At 36.3% G+C, this 18,490-nt stretch overlaps 1 protein-coding gene across 1 annotated transcript in view; it reads left to right on the plus strand.

Annotated features, from left to right (window-relative positions):
- Positions 1-717: 717 nt before the first annotated feature.
- Positions 718-18,490, plus strand: part of IMPG1 (interphotoreceptor matrix proteoglycan 1) — a 54,299-nt gene continuing 36,526 nt past the window's right edge. The window contains exons 1-4 of the mRNA XM_036380411.1: positions 718-795; positions 13,398-13,631; positions 16,451-16,617; positions 16,825-16,853. Coding sequence (XP_036236304.1) covers positions 729-795; positions 13,398-13,631; positions 16,451-16,617; positions 16,825-16,853 — 497 coding nt within the window. The 5' untranslated portion in view covers positions 718-728. The remainder of the gene's footprint in view (positions 796-13,397; positions 13,632-16,450; positions 16,618-16,824; positions 16,854-18,490) is intronic.

The raw sequence follows: 18,490 nt of genomic DNA on the forward strand, positions 1-18,490 counted from the left end.
TGCTGCAATTCACTGCTGAGTCATCACTTCACCCCTGTCACAGAACATCATCATCACTGCTCCAACAGGAACATTGCAACGGCAACCCTGTGGTACAAGAAGGGAGAGAGGATTGCAAGACATGGGCGGTGGAAGAGCTGAGCATTGAGTGTTCTTTCAGGAAAAAGCTATCCTAAGGGAGTTCCCTGGGGTTTGTGGTCACTGGTTTGGAAACAGCACCATTATCTCTTCCCTTGCTCACATGCCATATCTCCAGAATGCCCAAAGGATCAACGCTCCAAGGCAATGGGAACTAGAGGAGACTTCCGTTGTTTATCATGGTGCTGTTGAAGTCTCCTGGGGTTGACAGATGCCGCTCCAGAAGGTTAAGAAGATGAAGAAAGCTCTTCCAGCTGGACCGTAAGAGGGATTATGTCTGAGCAGCAGATAAACAGATTATTCCAGAAACAGACACTGCTTTTTTTTAAAACTTCGTCACTCTTGTCTTACCACTCCAGTTCCCCAGGCTAGAAGTGTGGGCGTCGGAGGGTTCGCCCAGCTCTTGCACTCTGGCACCTGTTGCACTCTGCCCAGTTGCAATTCCATGCAGTCCAAGGCTGGAGACACCTGAAAAATAAAGACATTTGGGGATTTTTGTTCTCTAAGAAAACAGAATTCTTCTACTTGACCAAAATTTTCTTGTTTCCTGCATGACTGGTCTTGAAAACTGTGAATGATCAATAGACAGCATGCATTTGAAAACTGGATTAATATTTTTGATCATTTGCCTTGCTCTCCAAGTTCAGGGAAGCAGAGGTAAGTTCATATATTAATATATAAGGTTTAGATGAATTTTACATTGCATATGTTGATAAACAAAATAATTGCAATATCAAAGGCTTTCTTATTACAGAATTTTTAGTGTAGAATGTGGTCTCAATACTACTACAGACACTATGGTTACTGATACTGCTACACAGCTGAAAAAGGAAATATTGGCGTTATTTCTTACGTGTGTTTTGCCGGTTTTACAATATCATAAGAGATGCAATTTAGCTTCATTTTACCTGAACAGGTTCTGGTATGAAAAAAAAAATATCTGTGAGACAAATATATGAAAATTTTAAAAAGGCTGAAATATCATCTCAGTGTTGACATGGTTGAAGATGGTCTTTCATCACTGAAATGAAGAGAAAGTAGCATAATATATCTGCATTTACTAGTAAAGACATTTATTCTGATTATTAAAAACAACTTCAAAAACTTCTAGATGGACAAATTCTGGAAGAATACACCATACTGTGAAATATACAAAAATGGCACTAGCAGTATAGATTAATGTAATAATAACTATAAAATTATTTTCAAGAAAACAGAAATACAGGGAACTAATCTGTACTTAGTACATCAGCTAACTCTTGCTCTATTTAAAAACATTTAAAAGTCCACAACATTTATAAAGCTACTTCAACAACAAAAAAGAAAAGACAGTGATGTGATTTTCCCTGGTTCGTCCCATATTCAAAAGATTTAGAGCTTTGGGGAATGCATTTAATTTTGGAGAAGATTTCTCATTAAATTTTCCATCTATGCTTTGATATTTGCATAATTGAATTAAAAGCTAACATTACAACTGCTATGTGTGCTCAAGTCAATGACCTTCTATTTTTATGTCAGGCCTGTTAATTAAATGCAAAGAATGTAAAATTATAAAAGATAAGTCTCCTCAACGTTATCTAAATATTTGTTAGGGAGACAGTATGAAATATAGCCTGCTGTCAATACTAATTGGAAAATTTTATTTACACATTTGGGTTTTTTAAAGAAACTCCTGTTTTTCTTAAAGAAATACAGAAATGCAGACCACAGTTCTTGTATCTCAGTTAAATTATGTAAATCTTCTTTAGTGGACAATTAAAGAACTGAAAAAATCCTTCGGAAAATATATAGTTAGGACTAGAATTATGTTTTGCGTCTCTCTAATTTTACTTTTAGATTCTATGCCAATGGTTTCATTTAATCACTAATGATATTTTGGAAATGTGGCAAAAAATGAGAGAATGATGATATTTCATGTCTGACAAGAAAACAAGTTTTAACAAGATGCAATGTTTTTGCATTTAAGTTGAATATTCTGTGATGGAAGGAGACAGAATGAATTCCAGGCAATTCATGCATGCTTGATGGCATCATTGCAGTCCCTATTTATAATTACAACTTAGAAAGCAATAGTGGTAAAAGTGGCATCTCATAGTTTCATCAATTGCAAATTGTGATTGTATACTACAATACACCTTCCATAAAAGACCAGCAAAATAATGGGGGACTATCTTGACAGAGAGGAATACTAAATAACTAGAAATATTCCTTGCCACCAGTTCTATAAAGTGCAGGTGGTATGCATAAATGCATAATAATAACACTTGGTTTTGACATTTAGTCATGCCCATACATAATATTTTTAAAGTATTTGATTTCAAATATATGCACACAGATCTCAAAACACTTAATGCTTGTGTTAAGAAACTTCTTTTTCAGAGCAAAGATACTTCCAGGGCTGTTATTTTATGACTTAGCATTAGGGTCAGATACTTACAGAAAATATTTTTTTAAAGTGTATAGGCTCTCCCAGTAGTCTGAATATTTGCATGAATTGCTCATTAGAGCTCCTAACATGGGTATTTTGAGATCTTTACAGTTGCTTGGATTTGAAGTACATGTAAACTGTGACAGACTAGCAAATAAGAGACTAAGATATAAAACAGCCCCATCTTAAACAAAAAAAAAATAGAGATCATTTCTAAATATTTAAAGGGTTAGTCAGTTGTTTTTTTCCTCATTAAAAACTAAATTTCAAATTGTTTTCTCACATTTATATTTAACAAAAGGTGGGTTAACAAATATGGAGCTTGCTTAATAATGTTTTTTGGTCCTTCCTCCCTGTCCCTATTTAAGGACCCATAGAGTCCTTCCCCCATCCATTTGGAGGCTCTCCAGGAGCACCTCCAATTCCACAGTAAACAAACAGGAAACTGTAGACAGCAAAATAAGAGTTACAGTACTTAACTTTGGACATAACTTTGCCACTGTCCTGACAAAAATTGTCTCTGGCAATGAGAAGAGAAAGTGAGAGGGATTAAAACTTTTTGACAGCGAAAAGTCTGCGCACACAATCTGAATAGTAAACTCCTGAACAGCCAGACTAAATTCCAAAATGCAGAGGAGCTCTGAAGCCTCAGAACTATGCCCTGATGCTGGGTACATCCTAGCACTTGATACTGAGAATGTAGAGGGCCAGAGTGTGTTCAAGGCTGTTTTGTGACACTTTTTATTCAGCAAGCAAATATCTGCTATTTACTCAGCCATTCCTTAGGACACAAAGGCTTTGTGTGTGCTCTATGAAATCATTTTAATTCATTCTGACTCATCCCTTCCCGCTAGGCTGTTCTAATTCCGCAATAAATGTTTCAGATCTTCATTACTATAATTGCCCTCAAAAAAAAAAAGGTTTAAGCAAATTTGTGCCAAAGGAAAAGGGAAAATCAAGGAATATAAAGCTTCAAACAAAGAAAGAAAACAAGATATATCTGCTTTTTGTGCTAGGATTATCTTCTACTCTCATCCATAAAATAAGAATTATCATGTTAAAGTTGGCTTTCCTGGATGGGCTTATAAACTTATGAAAAGTAAGACTTTTCCTTTTTTCTCTCCTTTCTCAAACAAATGTAACACTGCACTATATATGGGATTTGATCTTTTCTGTTTTCTGGCTAAAAGCCAAACTGCAATATAAATACTAGACCATTGTCACTGAATCCTAAAGATTGATTCCCGAATAGTCGCACGTGTGGCATAGGCATTGGTGAACTGCATGTGAATGAATAGCAAGATATGTGAAATTTTTCTCAGAAAAAAAATTGTCCACACCTGTGGACAAGATGATCAATATTAATGATCAAAGTTTTCTCCTTCTACTGGACATTAAGTTACAGGCTGTAATAAAATAACTGGGAGTGTTAACCTAATAGAAATCCAGAATGTTCATGTTCATTTTTCAGCTAATTTTGGAGTCTTTGTGGTTTAAGCAGTGTACTAAGTGACACGGACAACACCCATCACATAGCAAACATGGTTTCCTTTCCAGAAGACAGCTTTTCTTCCCCAAAGGAAAATTCTGAATGCATTCTCCTGCATTTTGATGCTTTGAAATATTTTAAATATGTTTTCATTCTTTTTTCTCCCCTGTCCAACCTAGTCCTTTTGGGATTAAAATTAGTCTTCTGATCATTCTCTGTCACATAATTCTTCCATGTTAATCAGAAATTAGTTGCACTATCTTGTACACGCCATGAGGTTTGTACTTTGTAAGTCCAACTGTGTTTCAATTTCTTCCCCTTCAGAATGTGTGATATTGAATAAGACACTTTTTAAAAAGAAAGAAATATTTATCTGCTTTCCTATATGTGTCTGCTGGCATTTAGTCACTGTCAGCTGCTGTTTACTAGACAGAGACTTCAGAACAGTAACCTGTCTGAAAAACACAAGATTAACAATCATCTGGGAGTACCCTGGCACCTGCCACAGCGTAGGTGCATTTAGATACCCTTACATAATTGTAGCAGCCTTATCATTGTAGGCAAGCACAGCCCCAGCTTCACCCTCACCTGCTCTGACAGAGTGCACTGTCATTCTCATTTCACAAAAGCATGAGGGCCTGAGGTGTGACACACAAACTGAAGCCCTGGCTCGCAAGAGGCATTGCAGTCATAGAGCAGGACAGCAGCAGAGGTTGCTGGGCTGATTCTGGTTACACAGACGTCTGCAAATCAGTAAGACCCAGGCTCACAGCTACATAATTAATTGCACTTAGGCCACCATGCTTGTCTTTCCATTGGTGAGGTTCTACTGGCTTCTAAAGTGCTGCTTCAGTACAGAGCCAAAATTAAATTCTTCCTGGCTACTCAAATGTTTCAATATCTCCCTGAGACTTTACCCAACTTTATAGTGACAATCTTGATACCCCTGTTACCTGAAATACTGGTTTTAGTGGCTGTGTTGCAGGTATACCTTTCATATATATGATTCAGCACAGATCATAGAAACCCCAGCAGTTTCAGGCAGGAAACAGCAGCGCACTCATCTTTAATTTTGTGATCTCATGGTGATGGCACAAAATGAAGACATTTCTATTAAAGTTCTTTCCCCTTTCCTCTTCTCCCTCAAAACTAGATGAGTAAGTTGTCATGCTTAGATCAAGAATTGGATTAGGTGTCCTCCAAACCATTGGTCTGTGCAGCCTGATACATAACTAAGGTTAAGTGAAAGTCATGTTCTGTCAAAATGAGGTGTAGTGAATTAGCCAGGGACTGTAGATTGTCCTACAGAATGAGTGACCCCAAACTGTGAGGAAAATCAACCAGTTCCAATTACACAAGGTGAAGTGAAGAGATGACACTGGGGCTTCTGGCACCTTTTCATTCACCAGATATCCTAATTGTTATCATATGTGAATACAGTTACCTCAATAAACCCATTCTGCACTGCAACTCTTTGATGCATACCATCAAAACTGTTGAAATGTTGACAATGTTGACAAATGTTGAAATGTTGAAATGGCAAAGCATCACTGGAACTTGAATTTATGCTGTCTTATTGACTTTCTCAGAGAAGGCTGTACCTCTTGAGAATGACTAATCAGAAAATTAAGAGCAGAGGTGCTCAGTTGAGTGTTTTATCACTGCCAATTGGATGCATCCCTCCAAGAACTCAAACATTTAAGGCATTTTCTTGCAGCCTTTGATATCATATCCATATTAATTAATAGATACATGTTTCATACATGAGCATTAAAACCAGTCACTCTTCAATGCTGTTTCTAGTCCAGGTTCTGGACTTGAAGCAGACTGTTGCAAGATTCACAATCTGGCAATGAAAGCATAGATGGCCTTTGATATTTTTTATGAATTCCAGCAGCAGAAGTGAGCACAGCTGATGAATAAAAATTTTCACCTTTCTGTCTGAAAGAGAATGTAAACATTTCTACCTTTAATGGCACATATTACATCTATGAATACATTACTTTCTTACTATGTTTTTGTCAGGCTGCGAGAAAATGTGTCAAAATCATATGTTGACTCAAAGATTTCAGCATGTTCAATATTTGTGGTATGTACAGACAGCATTTATTGTGAATGTGGCTTCATCATTAGTATATGACAACTATATTCACAAAAGCAGGAAAATCTTACCAGTTTCCTGTTATGCTTTCTATTCTCATCTATAATAGGTAGATAATATGCTGCAATTATTTTCCCATTAATTGTATAACTAGTATAATTCAAAGAAGTTACTATATTATCTACTTTAGAGAGAGAGAGATAGAAAACTGTTTGTCTGTTGTAAGGCCCATGCCTACATTTCATCAAAATTGTTCCAAATTCTTTGTTTCTTCCTGAAGTTGGTTTTCAATTGTATTTCTCCACTTGGCCACACAGATATGCATGAGCAGAGAAGGAGGGCAACAGCTGAGGAATTCTGATATCTATTTTACCTTCCCAGTGTAACTGACTTGCAGAAATTAAATTCTCCACACTTACTGAAATCCAAGAGCACATTAGCTGATGGCAACTATGATGTTTGATACCAAAATGTAAATCCAGTTTAATTTGAAGGGTTCTGAAAAAGAACCATTACCTAATGTCATCTCCTAGCTTTGAACATAAAACCATTAAAACAAAAAATTTTGGAGTTTTCATTAAAATTTGAACATTTACTAGTGGCATTGTTTATATCACATATTTCTGAATAATTTATCATGTTCTTCTTCAGATTTATTTCCATACATATTCTGAGGTGTAGGTTGTTTCATTATAATCAAAAACTTAATATTTTTAACATAAGGATTACAATAGGAATGTATCACAAAGATTCATGGGAGACTTACCTTATTAGAGCACTATGTTAACAGTACCAGATTCTTCAGCTTCCGTAGACATTTAAAGAAGAATTATCATGTCTTTCTGACAAGAAGCAGGATGTATGAAAACTCACCCTTTTCCTGGATTCTTGAGAAGGAAACCCCTTGGTATAGATCTAATTTTAAAAATAACATAGCCTTTAAAAGGTTGAAACTTATAGAACTTACCTCTTAAGCAGAAGCCTGGAACTCCTCTCCTGTGTCATAGACAGCTTGAGTGCAACTTCAGAATATGTGAAGGTGGTGTTTTGTCATGCTGAACCCTAGCAAGAGACACAGGGATCAGGCATATTTTGTCTTTTGTATAAAGTCTCCACTGCACGAGCAGAGCCTCATACCTCCCTGACATGCAAAGGTGATGCTGAATCTTGCATACTACTGAGATATTAGTATGTACAGGAAGGGTTCTGTAGTGCTGAGTGTGTAGCCATCATCTTTGTGGCTCTTGTACAGGAAGTTCACAAGTGAATTTTAGCCAGCTAGACACAGGATCTTCCAAACTGGAGGCCTGAACTGTCCCCCATAGATACAGAACTGCCAAAATTAGAGATCCAGGCCTCATTCCACAGGCAATGCTAGTGTCACACTTAAGAATGGAATTTACAAAGCCAACATACCAAACAGTAATTACAAAGCTCATCATTATCCATATTCATTCTGAGAAATTAAAATGACTTACTTTTATATATATGTCTTAGCTCCCTTTCCTTTTTTGGAAATGAAGGCATTCTCAGCCACATTTCCTCTTCTACTGAAGCTAAGCATCAGTGTCAGAAGCTTATCTTTCAGCAAAACTTCCCCAGAGTAGTGTACACTGCCCACTTACTCAGCAGTTCACTGGCAAAGTGCACTAAACCTGAAGAAGTGAGGTCCAAAGTGAGTTCCCTTCTGTGCCTCAGCTACCCCAGTTACAGACCAGGTAAGCCCCACCAGGGTGCAACAATCACCATGGCGGAGTGCCTCAGGAATTCCTTTCCAAGTTCTCTCCCTGTGTGCATTAAAAACAATCCAATGACATATTGGACATGAAGATGAGTTCATGCAAGCCTTACGACGTTGGGTTTAAGGGCATTGAGCTCTCAGACAAGACCTGAGCAGCTTAAATATTAGCATTAATTCTTCTAGTATGGAATTCCATACCCTAAACTTTTCCAAACTGTGAGTCTTTAAGGTTGTGAAACACACTTGGAAATGCAAAGCAAACAGTCAAAGTAGCAGTATTCGACAAAACACTGGCAAAGCAGCCCTGAGCATCAGCAAGACTAAAACCTCCACTTTCACACCTGCATGGGAAGATAGAGATTGCTGCACAAAGGATGCAGGCAGCATTTGTTGATAAAGCCTTGCCATATTTTAATCTGTCCCTGCTCATCTAAGCCCCTTCAAATCCATGTAGACTCTTCCCATGCAACAGACCTGAGGAAAAAAAGCCATGGAATAAAAGATTTTAAAAGGAATATGAGTAGAGGACATGTCATGGGCACCAAGTCTATCACTGGCAAGTGCCATTAGAATGTGGGATCCTCACTGGTGCCATGAGGAGAGTGCCTCTAGGTGAAGAGCCTTGGTATTACCTCTGTGTACTTTCTATGCTCCATCTGGTGTTTACATGGATCAGCCAACTCAGAAATCTCAAGATCAACTTTTCAGGACTAGTTGTGAAAAGCACTAGCTGTGCTTTCATTACTGGGTCAATTATCAACAAAATGTTGGCCCCACTATAAATTTAACCTCAACATGTTTATGGATCTTTGCTGAATTAACCTTCTTGATAAGATTTCCCCGTTTTATTCAAACATTTTGCTTTACATAAGCCTGGTCTTTTAAATATTATTTTATTGTGCAGGCAGTATGACTCATTTATCAATCAAGCATTCCTCTCTATCCTAAGAAGATCCACTGATTTTTCAGACTAATCTGCTTTTTCACATTTTAAACCTTTTGATGATTTTAATGATGAATTATTCAGATTTCAACAATTTTGTCACCTTGAATTTTTCTGGCAAATCTTTAGCTACCATATTTTTAATTATTCTCTTAGTACTTGATGGCATCTAAATTTTCTCAGGTCAAATAAAAATAAATGTTTACCTGAAAATAATGCTGTATATAAATGTTCCTACCCAAAGATCATCTACATTCCTGAAAAATGCAATTTTTCAACTCCAACTCCAACTCCAAAATTTGAGGCCTTCCAAACCTAGTACTATTAACAGAGAGAAATTAATAAAGCTGTATAGACAAGCATCCACTCCATTTACACAAAAAGGTATAAGGCCCTCTTGCTCCTATGTTTGTAAAAGCAAATTTAAAAAAACAACAAAAGCTGACCAATTATCTGAATAACTTTAAACTCTTTTTCTCTAGAATTCCATTTCAATCGTGATGTACTTTTCCCTTTTTGACATGCAGATTATTAAGAACATATAGAAACTTTTGAAATCTGCTCCTCCTGCCTTGTTGTTTTAGTTAGGGTATAAATTTGATAGTGCAAGTCTCAAGAGACACAGAGAAGAGGCCTGGCCTAATTTCAAGAATTTCAATTTTTTTCATATGTGAAATGAATACCATTTATTTGCCTGAAACCAAAACCTGAAGAGCAGTGCCATGCACTTGAGAGATTGGTATGGATATCAAAGCACTTTGATTAGATCCCATATGAATTAGATTACTGTATCGTATTTGGAAAATTGCTTTATGGTGTTTTGAAAAAATTTTATTATATTTGTCAAAGTTCAGGACTAGATGTCAGGAACTCCAGAATTTAATAACAGCTGACAGTGATTCTGTAGATAACCTTGGTAAAACTGCCTCAGTATTTTTCTGCAAGTATGTCACCTGGAAAATTTGGACATGGTGTAGACTCTTGCATGTGAGAATAAAGGAGAGTTAGATGTTTGTTTAAGGAATCTTGGAGATTAGCTGAAGTAGAAAAGCATTATCAGACTTCCACTGTTATCTGTCCTTCTTCCCTAGAACTACCAAAGAAATCTAAAAAACTTAAACACAGCTTTTAAAAGTAAAACTGAGACAGTCATCTCTGTGAAACAACAGAGTTAAATAATAAAAAGTCAAATTGGGCAGGGTATATTTGCTGCAAACACTGAATATTTTAATTGCATGTGCTTGATTTAAAAAATGAATAAGAAAAAATTACAGATATTTATTTTAAGAAGAGTTAACCAACCTAGTGGTATTTGGATTATTTAGATGATCAAATGATGTACCTGTAAAATTTGCATCACTCCAGTGTATTCAGTTACTATGTTACATAGTAAAAAGAAAAGGGATCAACTAATATCTATTGATTCAATTTCATAATAGCATGTGTCTTTTTGATTTTTTTTCAACCCAGGACACTGAAATCAAGGCATCTATAAAGGTATAGATGGAAGCACATTTTAGTAAAGTATATGGATGAAACATCTGTGAGGTTTAGGTAAAAATTTCTCTACCCTAAAAATTTCTCTGAACCTAAAAATTTTAGGTTCAGAATTTCCACAGACACAAGGGAAAACAAAGATATGAAGAATTATGAGGAAATGTTTATGCCAGAAGGCAAGTTTTCTTCCAGTCACAATCAGCAAATATCAGGAAATTCATACTGGACAATCATGTGGAGAGAAAGGTTAATGCTTTCTCCAATTCAAGTTTTGCTTTAGCAAAAAAGTGATTTCAAAGAATTATGATAATAAAAGTTAATCTAGGAGGAGCAATCTGTTAACCACAAGATATAAAGGAAACTAAACCTATTGCAACAGATAAAGTTTAGAAACAGATCCCTAAAAAAAAAAAAAAAGAAAGAAAAAAAATTGAAGGGAAAGAATGAAAAGAAAAATAATGTAAAAAAATTTATACCCACCCTAAATAGGGTAGCAGAACAGTGCAAACTGAGAGCAGAAAACAACTGGTCACTTCTCAGAATGAAAAGCCCAAATAGGGACCCTAACATGGAGACTTTGAAATCATTACAACAATCATTTGAGAAGAATCTCCTTTGTCAGTTTTATGAATAGTATAATTCTTAATTCAAGTTAAAGACTTAGAGGTAAATCCTGGAGAAGAAGCAAATCCTTCAAGAAAGGCCTCTGTCCCATACAAAAGCTATCAAAGAGCTTAGTGACAAAATCCTCTGCCCTAGTTGGTCGGGCTGCCTGGGCAGCTGGTCTAGCTCAGTTAATACACCTTGTGAAAGGTAATAGACTTACAACTGGCTACTTTCCATGTGGATTCTTGATTCTCTCTTCTAGAGGATTTCATTTATTTCAATATAACATTCAAATAGCTCTGTGTCTCAGCTGACTCTGTGTTTGGCCACTTGGGGATTCTGCTGAAGCCAACAACAGTTTCCACAGGGGAAATTCCTTTTCTGCAGTTTAGGGTTTGTGACCTGACATTAATGTGGAAAAATTACTTCCATTTCATTTCATATCAAATATTATACGACTGCATCATCATTTTAAATTACCTTGCAACAATTAGGCAGTTCTAGGTCTGCAGGTCACTGTCCCTGGCATGCATTAAAAAGTAATAACAATGAACTATTACCTTTGTTTTATAATTTCCTTTCTTTTAGACAATATTCATCACAACCAAGCAGTTGACTTTTTTCCATATCAGAGTAGCACCTATCTCAAAATATAGATGTAACTACTATGATTTCTACACAGTAGAAATCATAGTAGTTACACAGTAAACCATGGATGTTCCTTTGGAAGTTAATCAGAACTGACATATATATATATATATATATAGACAGATATATAGACATATATATGTCTACTGACACACATAGTAGAACGTTCCCTATTCTTCATTTCGTATACTGTTCTTTTTATAAAAGTATGTTTTTCAATTATTTTTCTCTCATCGTTTATCTGCCCACTTTTCTTTAAACATTTAATCAACACTACTCCAAAGTGTCAAGATAATGTGTTTTTAACCTTCCTTATTTTCTCTTGATTTGCCTAAGAACCGGGTAATTAGTATTTGTTATATGCAGCATGACACTTCTTTCTCCAGCACACTGATAATTTTTTACTGCTATTTTTCTTGCTAGTACTACTCCTACTGAACTTACTCCTTTTTAACCCTCTTATTTTCTGTTATTCCTCCATTAGAAGCTTTAAAACCATTTTTCAAAGTAATTTTTTCACTTGATTAATCAAGATTCAGGAACACACATACCTTGCTTAAAGCTTTCTAATTCTTTCAAATTGTCTTCTATTCTGCTTATATTTTTCTTTGTTTTTCATCTGTAATAGCTGTATCAAATTACAGCAAAAATTTAACATCTTTATTAACATGTATACAAAATGTATTAACATAACATGGATACAAAATTTTGGAAGATAACCTAAAAGATACTCATTGCTCCTGTCACATGATCCTGGAAAAGGCTGTATTTCACCTCATTTAAATCTGTAGTTTATATACTATTTTTAGCATTGACTTTTTCATATTAAATTTAGCTGCCATTCATGCAATACTGCAACACAAATACTTAGGAAGTGGTACCAGATGAGTCCTGAATTTTTGTGATGGAAATTCCTATGCTTGAGGTTATCTTGACAGCCTGGAAGCTTTTCCATTTTTCATAATTGAGTAGCTTCATAAGTAAAATTTAATCCTAGGTCTTCAATTCCTAGTTACTGATGTCACTTTTTTCTACTGTAACTGTTCCACTTTGCCAGGAACATTTAAAGTTTTATTAAAATATGATGCCAGAGAATTCACAACACCTATCATCTAGTTGCAAAGAAACAATCAAAGTCTCTTCTGGTTAATACTTCAGTTTATGTGAGGGAAGGATAGAGGAGTGCACTGTGGAGTAAGAGACTGGAAACAAGTATTTCTTTTCCCAAAGGTAATAAAACTTCTGTTCAACTTCTGAAAGTTTCAGGGTCTAGTTCTTAGGATAGCTTCAAGGTTATGAACCTGATTTGAAGGGAGATGTTCCTTGAAGCCCAAAGGAAAAGTTAAGATTTTAAAGACTTAAGGTACAACTATTTCTCATTTTACTTATCTGCAGTGTAGACATTACTTATCACTGTACTGTAAATTTCCCTACAGGGCGATATGCTCACAAATGAGATGCTGTAGCACAAAGTTCAAGCACTTAAGTGTCTTTTGTGGATCTAATCCAAAGTCACTTTTGAAAACAGGATTTAGAGCTTCTGAAACTTTTACCCTGTGTGTCCTGGGGTCACATGTTGAAATACAAGGAAATTAGTTACCAAGTCGCTTGAGCTGCAGTTCCCCCGAGTGGTCAGAGGCTGTTTCTCCTCAGCACAATTATTCAATCAGTGCATTGACTCCACTATAATGTAGCAAAAAGAATTCTCAAGTTCATGTCCATTTTCAAGACATGAACCTGCATTGAATACCTACTGCCTAGGCAAGGTATGTTTATGTACTTTCTTGTTTTGTTTTTTTTTTACAGAAATTCCTGATAAAATAAACCGTGCTGAAGCCAAACAACTTGCAGTCACCTCAGGGTCAGACAAAACAGAAAGAACAACAAAGAGGTCCAAGATATCAACCATAAGGCGGATATTTGACATGGCAAAACACCGAACAAAAAGGTCATCCTTTTTCTCAACTGGTGTGAAAGTTTGCCCACAAGAATCAGTGAAGCAGATTTTAGCCAGCCACCAAGCTTACTACAGATTAAGAGGTAAGACGATTATTGTAGTATGTACTTCCTCCTTCAAAGTCTTTCCTTTAACTGAGGAAACACAGTAATTTTCCAGAATTGTGGTCTTCACCTTTAGGCAGTGTAAGTGCTATTTAATTTATGCTTTATTTTTACATAGATAATCAAATGTTACTTGTGCATCAGCAGGGTTTGAGATAGACAGTTACCAGAAGAAAACACAACAATGCATTCAAAGGACTAATGAACTCAGAGTAATTGCACAGTGCTCTAGCATGGCTGAACATGAAGAACAAATTGTGCTTGCATTAGTGTTGAAAGAAGCACCCCCTTTCTCAAAAGAGCAGGTACCATCATTGCTATGCAAAATCAATAGCACCAGTTTAGGACAAGTATTGGAATCCTTAAATGGTCATTGCGCAATCGTGTTGGTGTATCTGTAGTTACGTTAAGTCTATGGCAGTGTTGGTATACAATAAACACTGAGATAATTGCTAGCAAGTCATGAAAAAAAGCTTAGGGAAGAAGAAATATTTCAGACATTTTATTAATAAGACTTTTTCAACCAGGTCTGTCACTTCCCAGCTCTTTTTTTTACTTCCCTTGCCTACAAAAAGCCTATCAAGTTACCATTCTAATTTTTGGTCCATTTTTCTCTCTTTCTTCATCTATCCCTCCCAGTCTTTTATCCTGTCACTGTTCTATTTTGTATTCGAAAAATGTGTGTATTTGCAGTGCAGCTGGATGGTCCAAAGCTAATTCTAAAACCTAGTCAGCATTTTGGGGATATAAGTATCTAAGGCAACATCTACTCTCTAATCCACCTTTCCTTATCCATTTTTTCCTTTTTATCAGACACCATCCATTCACATTGATCTGTGTAACCTGGATGCTCCTCAGCTCTCTTTTGGGGAACCAACTTGTTCCCTCTGAAATGAGACCTGGAGGTAAAGCTTCAAAAATTGTACTCCAGCAGCCACTTGCTATAGGCAGCATGGGAGAACTACACTAATGTCTGTAGCTATCCCTATGCATATAAAAATATTTGATTTCCATTGTAGCATCCAATGGGCATTAGACAGAAATCTGAAATGTGTTACAGAGGCTGATCCAAAAAGTGTTTCTTAAATAGAAATTAATCCTCAGAGTCCCTGAAAGTCCCTGGTTACATCTCAGATTGGGCTGAAAACAAGCTATCCTGAAACAGACAGGTATCATTAATCTGAACTCAAAAAACTATAACTATGACCCTTTCATTTAAAAATCTGAATATGACAGTACTACTAGCTCTTTGGAGAGCAGCACATCAGCTGGAATACTGGACTCTACAAGTCTTGTAGTGCAAGAAGTTTTAAACTTAAATACTCCTTTTCCCCAGCTGTGTCTTCACTCACAAAATTTTCTAAGCAGGTGTCATCCAGTTCTTCAACTGAAACTGGAGTACTTCCCAAAAAGGAAGCAACAAAACGCATTCTGCAGCTGAATAATTTGCACACTCATTCATAAAAAGGTGTTTCTGCTCCCTTGAACAATTGCATATTTTCCATTACAATGTCTTCCATCAAAACCTCAAAAAATTTTTTCTTCAAGGAAAGACCAGAATTTCTGGTAAAGACTTCTGCCCTCCCAGTTGAGCATGATAATTTATCTGATGAAAATGATAAATGTAAACAAAAAAGAGCTACACTTGAAAATGTGAGATACAAGAATCATCCTTGAATCTGTAACCACGTACAATCCTTCATGTAAAGGCAATCTGGTAGCCATGCTGGAGCCTGAGAGCCTGTACCCATCTGTGGGATGATCTCACCTTCATTTTGTTTTGGATATATACTTTCAGGTTCTTTTCTGTGTCTAAAGCCTAGGAGATGACCTCCCCCCCTTCAAGTTCCATGACAGTGAAAAAGCACTGTGGATCATATCAGTCATCTAGAGAATTTTTCTGCAAGAAAATTTAGACAATTTTATTCTTTTTTCCATATATATGCATTCTGTGCTTCCAGGATGAGCACTCAACAAAAAACAGCTCAGATGTAGGAGCTCAGATAGTTGCTGTGGGATTCTTCAGCCTCCTGTGACCTTATACCAACTCTGAAGATACACATCATAGCTTAGGTCACCATGAGGACAGTCTCTTATGTGGGGCAAACTGCGAGAACACACTACAATGCCTCCTCAACTGGTCATGTGTCACATTTATCTGGTAACTGGATTACTTATCATCAGATGGTATATCTTTATTCAGCAGTAACTGCTCAGAAAAACAAATGCCAGAGAGTTGCAAGAAAAAGGAGATAGAAAGTAGCTTTAATTGCTAGCTCATAATAAATAAATCTCTTCAAAAGATAGCCTGTTCCTTTTTAATAACCTGACCACATCTGCTCCACATGCAGCTGCTCTACTGGGAGGGCAGGTCGTTCCTGAGGTATTATTGAGGGGCCCTAACACAGCTAGGTGAGTACATCCCTACAGCAAGTTTAGAGTAAACTTACTGCACTAATTTCAGAGACACCCATATTTTAGATAATGCAGATAATGAACTCACTCTAAGGCAAAGTAGGTATCAAGTACTGAAAATAAATGTCCCATCTCACAGTAATGAGTTTTGCAAAGTAAAGTGCTAAAGGCAACAGCTTTTAAATTACCAGCAAGTTTTGGTTAAAATGGTTTTTCTGTTAAATTTGAAAATCCCCTTCTCTAAAAGAATTTTTAAACATTTTGAAAAAGTGCGTTCCTTCATCTTGAGTGAAAATGTGTAAATGCCAAATCACTGTTAAAAGGCTTTCAAGTTTACTATTTGGTACAAAGCATCTATCCCCAGCCCCTTTCTTCTTACTCAGTCTGCCAGGAAGCTGTGTGGGAAGCCTTTCGTATTTTTCTGGATCGGATTCCTGATACTTCTGAATATCAGAACTGGGTTACTGCCTGCCAGAGAGAAACCTTTTGTATATTTGACATTGGGAAAAACTTCAGCAATTCCCAAGAGCACCTGGAAATAATTCAACGGGTAAGGATTACTGACATCTGTTTAGAAACTGGGAGAGACTTCCAAGTCCCTCCCCACCTGCTTATTTAAGGGCAAAGTATTGCTCAGGAGAAGGAGGGGGCATGTCTTAGAAGGAAAACATAAAAGTGTAGCAAACAAAAGAGCTAACAGGCTCAATGGTTGGATACACCCACTAGTAAAATGCTGTTTTTCTTAATCTTTTTGCAGCGAGTAAAACATAGAACCTTCCAGGAAAGGTAAGTAGCACAAATAGAACCTTGCCACTTGATGTTACTTCCTCCCTTGTAAAGATATGTGTAGCTGTGTGTGGATGTGAACAGATATTCAGATAGCACTGTGGTGTATTTGGTGTGTGCTGTGAGAGATGTGTCTACTGGATATATTATAGGACACTGTAATTGAATCACAATAATGGATATGGCCAAATGGCTGAGTTACCTGTTCATTTCAAAACACCCCTGAATGTTTTCTCAGACTAATGTGAGCATGAAACCCTGACAGAGACATAGCTTGGCATTAGGCTAGTGTTGATTGGGAGTGTGACAAAACTTGCTGTAATTCTCAAAAGGAAAGTCAGTTTAATAAAAGTTTAACTGAGAGGCTACTTTAAACAGTAACATGAAAACTCTGTGCCTTCACTTTAGGTTTCTCCTGTATTTTTATATACAGTGTTAATTGATGTGATACTTTATTCTGTAAACTCTTTGGAAAAAGTATGCTCCTGGCAATGCTCAGAAGTTGGAGAGTGGCAGGATTAAAGCTACCATGCTGAACTCTGGTTCTCTGTATATAAATACTACAGTGCAGCCAGACAAATCATTGTCCACAACTTCCGATTGATGTTTCTTTTCCCTTCAAGTTTTCTTTGATTTTCAAGAGATTTTCAGGAAAATAATATTTTCCATAGGTTACACTGTCTCCTGATCACAGAGGTCTTATGTATCTTAATTCATTCTGACATGGGAGATCTGACATATTTGTAATAATGTAGGGCCTAATTGAACTCTCCTGGAATCCAAAGGGAGCCCTTTTCATTCATCCTAGTGCAAGCAGCGGCAGCAAGGCATTAAGAGAAGTGACTGATCTCAGAGTTCTTAGGTTCTCTGTGAACAGTACTGTTTTCCCTAGACACAACACTGAAGGTGAATTTGATTCCATGAAATTTCTTGTATTTTAGTTGGAAATACAGACAGCAAAGTTTATGCATGGTTGGACTTCATATTTACTACTTTGTAGCCTAGAAAATATTTTGTATCTTCTGTAGATGTCATATAGAGAAATCAGTCTCCATGTATAGATACAACACAGAACTAGTTAACATTGTGAAAGCATTACAAATTATACTTTAGTTCTCACTGCACAGGATATCCGGACGTGGTAAATCAGTTGTCATTCATTCATGTTCTTTATTTATGTTATTAAACATCTATGTTCCTCCTGTAGCTCAGGACACCTTTTCTGTCTCTGTTACAAGCTTTGTGCTGTCTCAATTAACACCACACTACACATTTGCAGTACCCTTATTTCTTTCATTCATACCAGTTTTCACAAGTACTCCATCTGTATGCACTGTAGAAAATTTCGGGAATTATACTTTACTCCCCAGTTTCAGGAGAGCAAAATCTCAAAAAATCCTTTAGAAGATTCTTATCTAAGAAGCTTAATTTTCTCAAAAGTTACAAATTAATAACAATTTGGTTTTAAGGCTATAAAATAATTTCTAGCCCAAGTAAAAGAATCTTTGATACATCTATTTATTTTAAAATGTACTTAGAGATGGATACTATTGCTGTTTTTCAAGCAAGCTAACATTAGCTATTAAAAATGTATTCACCATGTGGCTATAAAACTTAAACCAGAAAATAATTATCAT

Source organism: Molothrus ater, chromosome 3, assembly GCF_012460135.2.
Source record: "Molothrus ater isolate BHLD 08-10-18 breed brown headed cowbird chromosome 3, BPBGC_Mater_1.1, whole genome shotgun sequence".
Classification (NCBI taxonomy): Eukaryota; Metazoa; Chordata; class Aves; order Passeriformes; family Icteridae; genus Molothrus; species Molothrus ater.